Source organism: Brachyhypopomus gauderio, chromosome 9, assembly GCF_052324685.1.
Source record: "Brachyhypopomus gauderio isolate BG-103 chromosome 9, BGAUD_0.2, whole genome shotgun sequence".
NCBI classification, from domain to species: Eukaryota; Metazoa; Chordata; class Actinopteri; order Gymnotiformes; family Hypopomidae; genus Brachyhypopomus; species Brachyhypopomus gauderio.
Genome location: NC_135219.1, coordinates 11,979,508 through 11,988,022, shown reverse-complemented (window position 1 = coordinate 11,988,022; position 8,515 = coordinate 11,979,508). Strand labels below are relative to the sequence as shown.

The 8,515-nt window shown below is 39.7% G+C and overlaps 1 protein-coding gene across 1 annotated transcript; it reads right to left on the bottom strand.

Moving 5' to 3' along the window:
- Positions 1-1,395: 1,395 nt before the first annotated feature.
- LOC143523043 (cytochrome P450 2J2-like) lies at positions 1,396-6,244 on the bottom strand. Its single transcript, XM_077017172.1, has 9 exons — positions 6,019-6,244; positions 4,903-5,065; positions 4,510-4,662; positions 3,979-4,139; positions 3,694-3,867; positions 3,346-3,487; positions 2,921-3,108; positions 2,524-2,665; positions 1,396-2,439 (listed from the first exon to the last, which is right to left on the bottom strand). Exons 1-9 carry the CDS (start codon positions 6,208-6,210, stop codon positions 2,264-2,266), a joined length of 1,491 nt encoding a protein of 496 aa, XP_076873287.1. The 5' UTR covers positions 6,211-6,244; the 3' UTR covers positions 1,396-2,263.
- Positions 6,245-8,515: the final 2,271 nt, after the last annotated feature.

Here is an 8,515-nt window from a genome sequence, read left to right as displayed (position 1 = left end):
ATCTGACTAATTACAGACTCATTAATCTGACTCATAAAAAAGACTCATTAATACCTCAAATAATGGAGTTTAAGCAGTCTGCAAAATGATTTTCCTCGAGCTAAACACCTTGTGTCCATGGACCGTCCTCTCTTTATCCACAGTACATGGTGAACATTGTACTGGTACCCTGTTGTTGTTATAGTAAGGCAAATCTACGTACTGGGGGGAAAGTTTGGTTCCTAATAGATTAATAGATTGTATTTTGCTTTGAACTGGTTATGATCTATCATTGATATATCAAATTGATATTGGGTACCATTCATGGGGTTTGTTTGTTTGACCAGCAGTTTGATACAACCTTGTGGTTAAACATATATTCCTAAGTTAGAGAGCTAGCTACAATGGGTTTGTCTATTAGTCTGGTTTGTTCTGCCTTACCAGTTATCAAGCCAGTTCACAGAATAAGAGTTATGAAGAAGGCTTGAATCCAATTCAACCAGAACCACGCTTTCCATTACTAATTCCATTGTTTATTAGAAACAGGCAGAATAGTACATTCAGATATAGGCACCACACCATAACAAGGGATTTCAAATCAACAAATATTTTAGAAGCCATCCTTCTAGACATGAAATGTAAGAGCCAGAACTCAGCAGTAGTCTATAAGACTCTCCTAAACACTGCCTGTAAGACCCTAATGTCCACTGCCTATAAGACTATACACTGCTTATAATAATATAAGGTACACTGGGACTGCAGGAAGTGCCCATTTCATATTAACGTTGTTCAGTGATCAGTGGAATGAAAACCTCCACCCATTTTGGCTCAAAAATAACCACATCAGAACAGTCGCATTAGATTTAAAGCGCTTACCTACGTGGATGCACTTTCTTCACCTGCTGGTATCTCACACCCTACGGGTCTGAGCTTCAGCACATCCTAAGTCTTGGGGCTCTTTTCTGGACTTTAATTAACTTCCATTACCTGTCCTTGCTGTCTTCCTGTCTTCAAAATGAAGTGTGAACACCCACCTCTTCAAAAACCACACATGCATGTAATGTCCTTGTGTGAAATCTTACAGTGTTCTAATTTAATGGTACGCCTAGACTCTGGCCTAATATACCAGTCCTACCAGGATTTCGCGGGCCTATTTTGTGATTGTTGCGGGCTAAAATGTTTGATGTTGCGGGTGTTTTTCAAAAAAATTGCGATGGAAGTTGCGGTGTGTTTTTGCTTTTTTGTGAGTACATTACAATAGGGAGTAAATGTTGTATGGTTTCCTCTATTTAGTAGTCCATTTTATTTATCTATTTACCTATTTATTCAGGGTTGCCAACTTTTCAAGATCGCTTGGAGTGAGATTTGAACCTGGAGGGGGTGGCGAACATTAATTGTTGACCTTGGGGGGGGGGGGTTAGCGAACGTAAGTTGTTACCGGGCGGCCTGTAAAATGGACACAAATTAAGTATTATATCGAGATCGATCGCCAGTGGTTGGCGCCAGAGCGAACTAGTAACTCATAGATATGGATCAGAGATAAATAAACTGTATCTCTGACTTTAAACTTTATCTCAGTTTAAAGTTTAAACTTATAAACTTTATCTCAGACCCTCGCCGCTTGCGTGCGCTGCATTGACTTCGCGGGCTACCGTTGCATTGTGGGGAATGTAGTGTTTATGCGTGCAAAACACCATCGGGCGGCTGTGACCTGCGGGCCGGTTCTAATAGTAATTAAATATCATCCAGGGGGCCATAGATAATCAATTCGCGGGTCGGATCTGGACAGTTTATCCCCGCTTTCATGTAGTGTACCGGGATACTGCTTTTCCCGATCTTTTTGCCGTTATTTTCGTCGCTCATGCTGCTTTCTGTCTGCTCCTCTTGAACGTATATACGGAAGTAAGGCGGGAGTTTGTCGACGTCACATCAAGACGACATCAGTGATTGGTCAAATTTGCGGGAAAGTTGCGGTGATTGACTGAAGTTGCAACACCGCCCTGAATTCGCGGGGTTTGCTTGAAGTTGCGTTGAAGTTGCAAATCGCAACATCGTGACTTTCTGGAGGGTCTGATAATATACTAGTACAAGGATTTATTCCACAGACACAACAAAGCACTTTTGAATGTCACTCTGGACAGGAGCATCTGTTAAGCACTATAAACCTGCAATAGTATAAAAGTGTTCTTTACATTTAAATGTAAAGTTTAAAGATGGAAATACACTATCCTGAGAATCCTGCAGGTCTCATTTTGGGTTTATAACTCCTCTATGGTGCGAACATTTATCGTGCCTTTGCATAGATTTTGAAAGGACGAGGAACACGTGTGGTTCCCACTACGCCATCCATGTCAAGTTGCACGCCCTCTACTGTAGAAAAACGGAATTTCTGGAAGAGACTGACGAAAAACAGGAAGAGCTCCATCCACGCCAGCCGCTCCCCCAGACACACCCTCTTTCCTGATGGAGAGAAAAGCAGTTCAGGTTATGAGGTGGATCAAGGAAAAATGGATTGTGGACATGATGGTTTCAGCATGTTCTCACCTGCAGAGAACGGCAAGAATGCTTCTCGTCGCACAAACTTGCCCTCGTTATCCAGGAAATGAGCAGGGTTGAAGCTGTGTGGGGTCTCCCACTCACTTTCATCAAACAAAACAGAGTGAAGTATTGGCATCAGTCCAGTTCCCTGGATACAACAGAACAGAAGGTTAGGATTATGATGAAGAACATTTATATGTACAAAAATGTTTCAAACATGGAATGGACCGAGTTATGCAATTCTTAAAAACTGCTATACAGTAGTCAGGTTGATCCATAGCATTACCTCTGCAGATCAGCAGAGGTCTCACTTGCATCCTTTAACTGCACCTGTATCTCATAAACAGCCATTTAGCCCATGTCCCACTCCAGGACTTTCTGCAGACCTCAAAGGCACACTCACCTTTGGAATGAAGTACCCCCCAAGTGTTGTGTCTTTCGTTGCTACTCTTGGGCCGTTAAGAGGCACAATATCGCCTTTCCTTAGAATCTCATGGATGACCGCATCAGTGTAGGGCATGTTGGGTCTGTCAGCCATACAGGGTTGGCGTGACTGTCCAATCACTCTGTCTATCTCTGCCTGGACCTTGTCTGAAATGGTAATTCACCTCATCATCATGTAAATGTTATGTAAAATTTGAAGTTTAGTCATATACATATTCAATCACAAATTGGTTTTATTTGTAGTTATTCAAATAATGTAGATGACGGTTGTAAACCTATGTACAGATTGGTACAGAATATTTTAGGGTAATTTTGACACTTTTTTAAATAATGAAAATAATTTATTTTCATGTAAACATTTTTCAAATTAGACCTAGACCTCACCTTGGATCTGAGGGTATGTGATTAGGTAGATGAGACCCCAGCGCAATGCAGTTGCAGTGGTTTCAGTTCCTGCAGCGAAGAGATCCAGTGTGCACCGAAGGAGGTTTTCCTCAGTAAACCCATCAGCTGGATTATGAGAGTTCTGGACCAACCATATGTTCATAAGATAAGGCATAAAAGTCCCAGTCAACACTGGGAGACATTTTTCAAAGTTTATATAAATGGAAACTGGAAACCTATTTCAATAGGTTGAATTGCAGTGAATGTAAAATAAGTAATCACAATTGGACGTGACGTTTTTATTCTGACTGAATGTTATACTTGTTCATTGTTTTTATTTACCATTACCTGTTTTTCAATTAGAAAACAGTCCATGTAGTCTCGAGGACAGGTTGGGTCCAGATCTTTTTTGTGTTTGTTTAGGTACTTTCCCATGAATTCATAAATGCACTTGTAGTTGCTGAAAATAGTATTGTGGCTTCCAGGAAGATGCTTCATTATGCCAGGAAAAGCTTCATAAAGCTTGGAAGAAAAAATTAAGAAACCTTGATGAATGCATAACTATCAATTATCTGAAATTGAATTGAGATGGTAAATATCATTGAAGCAATGAAGATTTGTGAAGTTGGTCACCTGTGCCCATATGGACCCCTCTAGTTGAACTGCTTCTGACAGGTATTTCAGCATTAGCTGGAAGTTGTGATCAGTGTAATCAAATCTCTGGCCAAACACCAACTGGCAGATGATGTTGGAGACGGCATTGTTGAACAGGGCAGCAGGATTGAAAGCCTCTCCTAGGGAAAAGAAATGCTCCTGGGTTATAGGGTTAGAGTTAGGGTTATGGTTGGGGTTAGAGTTAGGGTTAGTCCAAACTACACTGCAAAGATGTCGTTTATGACAGAAGACACTTGGATATTATTAAAATACAGTATCATCTGTCAATAAGTCAAAGATGAAATCAGCTCTGTTGTGTTTAACAGAGGATTGAACTTTGCCAACCTGTTTGTTCTCTAAACATGCTGTACTCTTGAATTTAAAAGATCTCATGCTTTTTTTTTTAATCAAACCAAATCAATCAATTTAAAAAGCACACAAATGTTAATTGCAAATCTGAACACTGTAGTAGGTCCTACTGAATCCAGTTGCCATGATTATGTCCTGGACCTTTTTCTCTGTCCATTTCGTCCTGCAGGAAGCGGCTCTCCTCACAGATGGCCACCTCCATGGTTTTCTTTCCCAGGCCAAAAGTCCTCAGGGTGGACAGAGCAAAACGACGCTGCTTCTTCCACATTTCACCATTGCTAATAAACAGACCACCTGCGTTAGCAGAAAGAAATAAACTAGACTAGCAGATCAGGCTGATCAAAAATGCAAAACAGCTCAAACTGCTAAAATAGAATCATGGTCAACCTATGGCATACTGTGTCTACATGAACAAGCAATTTTATCTGAATTAAACTATTTTAAACGTATAGGTAAATTTGTCACACCATAATGAAAAATGTTGAGCATTAAATTAATGTAATTTGTCACGTTACAGTTAGTCAGGCGAACTACCATTTCCCGAATAGATCCTTATTGCCAGGGGACTGTAAGGACGATCCACAAAGATTTCAGCCTGGTTCACTAGAGCCTCCTTCACCATTTTGTAACCGGTGATGAAGACCATTTTGTCCCTCCCAGTTCGCAGGGCAAATATATTGTTGTAAGTATGGCCAAGCTGCAGAAGAGAGATCAGAACAATAAAAACTTCCTATTTTATTCTCTGAGATAATGCACATAAGACTGGTATCATAGTCCATAAATTATGGCTTCTTGCCAACAAAAAATATTTTCATGGATAACTCCTATTAACATAGTATAATCTGTATATGTAAAACCCATACATTCACAGAATTTCAGTGTTGTACAACAATGTAAAACCTAATTGTTACTGGTATCACAAAAACATATCACATGGCAAAGAATCATGCTGACAATATCAAATGCTGAGAATTGGAGGCAGCACTAAGAGAAACATAGGCTCTCACACAAATAAAGAAATAAGTAGCCACATTTTCATTTGACTGTATTAGCTTCTGTCTTCATAGTGCTGCCAGGCTGCTGCTGTGGTGTGAATGGAACTTCTCTTCCTCTGTGTGAGTATGGTAGCTGGGCTAATTACCCATAAATCTGTTTACCATGTGCCTGGAATTGGACAATCGACTCTTTGACATATCAACACCAAGCCCTATTCACTGACAAGCTAATAGATAAATAACCATGTTATAGTCACATTTTGGGGCTATTCAAATTAACATACATTGGACATTGTTTTAATTTACATATTGTAAATGTGCATTTTCTGAACTGCAAAATTATGCCCCATGGAAAACTACATGGAAATATAATTTTTTTGACCTTCTGTAGCTATAAAGGCAAGTAGTTGAACAATACACATTTACATTATATGTAAACCTTTTCATTATGCAAACACTGATTTTTTTGTAAGGTTAAGCATTGGAATATTCAGAGATACTATTTGGAAACTACAGGAAAACAAAAAGAAGAAAAGAAGTATAATTACTTAAAGAAGTATATCTCAATCTTAAATCCCAATCTACGTTTGTTAAAGACTAACCCAATATCTAACAGCGAGGCCCTGTCAGGAGAACCGTGACTATGTCTGTTCACCTTGGTCAAGTAAATATGTGGCTCTTTGGGGTCGTGGTTAAAAATGTTCCCCAGGAACGGCAGAGCGAGGGGTCCAGGTGGGTAGTTCGGTGGATTCTTGTTCTTTAGGTAGTCCATGACAACCAGGAAAACAACCAGAAAGAGCAGAAATCCTTTCAGGTCCAAACACTGGAGCAGGGCAGCAGGCTGCATGACTGGGTATGTGTGGCGGGACACAGAGAGTCAGTGTGTGTATAACAGGCAATGTGCAGTTGTGAATTCTCTCTTTTATTTGTCTGGTAATTCCCCTCCTACCATCACGGTGTTCCCAGGATATCCACACTTCCTGTCGTGTTGTGTTCTTACATATCATTTAGTGATTTTCATGTCAATATGCTGCAATGAGTGAAGGCAATGATGATTTGATTACCCCTGTGCATGACACGTATGATATGCATTCACACAGGAGTGTTTTGACCACGTATCCAAATATATCAAATATCCTTGATGTAACGCGTGGAGGAGGAGGCAGGCACGACGAGGAGTGTGATAAACATGTACTTTTAATGACACAAACACGGGTGAAGTCCAGCGCGGTAGCGTAAGCACAGACGACTCATTGCAGGCACGAACTCAAGACAAATACGAGCACGAGACATTGCGCGAACGCACATTAGGTGCTGAACACATTCCCCAGTGATCAAGAGATGAGGCACAGGTGAGACTACGAACACGCTCACAGACGACCCACACCCACGGAACTACAAACATGCACATAACTGCACGCCCACAAGGAGGGGTCGGGAGCTGTCACCGTGACACTTGAGATATCACTATTTTATAAGAGATCGCTATTTGTCTTTTTGTGTTGACTGAGAAATCTTGATGCTTGTTTCTTGAACACATACTATCTAATGACATTCAATATTCAAGGTTTGTTTAATTACAGACTTACATTTCTGCAGACATATCCAGGAAAACAAATTACATTAAGAAAGGACATAAATGAAGGTGGGTACAAAGTGAAATAAGTAGAACACAGCCTGAAGAAGCCAGCAACCACAAAACCAAACTGTTTTAGCCTCCCTGTTAGCCATGCCCCCTCACCAGTCCTCCTCCTGTTTAAGGACCTTTGACCTGCACTGGGTGTGTACTCATAGAAGGAAGAAAACCAAATTAACATTATAAAGGGTGATTGAATTAATAGCTCAGACAAGAAGGGTATTTTAAAATATGACCTAACTTGCGCATCACTTCTCTAATTTAATTGATATAATTTTTGTGGTGTGCCATATAAAGTAATGACTTTGAACTTTGACTTTTAAAAACCTTATACACAAGCAGTGCATTTACTGTTGGAATTTTATCACTCCATGAAGTAGTCCTAAATTTATGATATACAGAGGTTGCATATTTGTTTTTATTTGTCTTAATAGTTTTTTATTTTATTTTAATGTATTTTAGTTTACAGAAAATATATGTTTCATTTTTCTCTAATACTGTTCATAACATGTGAGTGCTGGATGCCAAGACAGGAGCAGTGTTTTTATTTTAAGTAATAATTGCACTTACACTATTACAAACAAACGGTCAACCACAAACAACGCAGGTCTTAACAGCAACTGACAAAAAACATGGACAAGACACGCACATAAATGCACCAACGGTATCACGTAACAGGTGCAACAAGACAAAGAACAGGTGAAACGACTAACAGAGGCGAACCCCTTCACATTTGCAAATACAACGGATGCTATTCAATTGGTGTACCTGCAGAGAATGGGAAGAAAGCATCTCTCCTGCAGAAGTTGCCTTTTGAGTCCTGGGTTGAAGGTATCTGGTGTTTCTAACTCACTCTTGTCATGCAACACCATGGAGAGGTTAGTGATGATCACTGTTCCCTGCAGACAGTACCATGATTCTTGGGGGTTATTAACTGAATAAAAGATCACCAATTTATCAATTCATCCATTTCTCAGTTTATGAAGTGACATTTTTAGACTGTATGATTTTTTTATGACGTTTTGTCATACAAAATGAAAATCAACCACTCTTTGACACCACAGCTCAAACTGTAAAATAATAGAAAATCAATGCTAATTCTAAAAATTATTGCTAATTAAGAGCAACTGACAGAAGACAGTTGGGAAGACAGAAAAGATCAGCTTACATTTGTATAGTTTTATTATATTGCACTGAGACTCTTAATTTGTACATGTGATTATAGGGATCTGTGCATGTTAAATGGTGAACAACAGAAGGCGTCTCCTGTTGCTTAGGTGCAGCCTAGCACAGTTATATAATCTAGGGGTAGAGTGAACTCAAACTAACCCCAAACAGCTCTTTGGCTTACATTCCAGAGGTGCTGCACACACACACATTTCAAGTCTGTTTTTCCTCTGACACGCATGTCTTTCTTCTACAAACAGATTGAATGTCAGTGTTGCCACTGAACAGTGTTCAATGTATAGTGATGTGTAAAGACACAGACATCAAGCTGAAATGAATTAATTGATCG

Excerpts from the sequence above, each read along its gene's own strand:
- LOC143523043 (XM_077017172.1), bottom strand. The coding sequence starts at position 6,210 with ATGCAGCCTGCTGCCCTGCTCCAGTGTTTGGACCTGAAAGGATTTCTG. Across the intron at positions 3,488-3,693 it reads GTTTTCTAATTGAAAAACAG|AACTCTCATAATCCAGCTGA; the intron begins GTAATGGTAAAT and ends TGGTTGGTCCAG. Across the intron at positions 3,109-3,345 it reads CACATACCCTCAGATCCAAG|ACAAGGTCCAGGCAGAGATA; the intron begins GTGAGGTCTAGG and ends TTACCATTTCAG.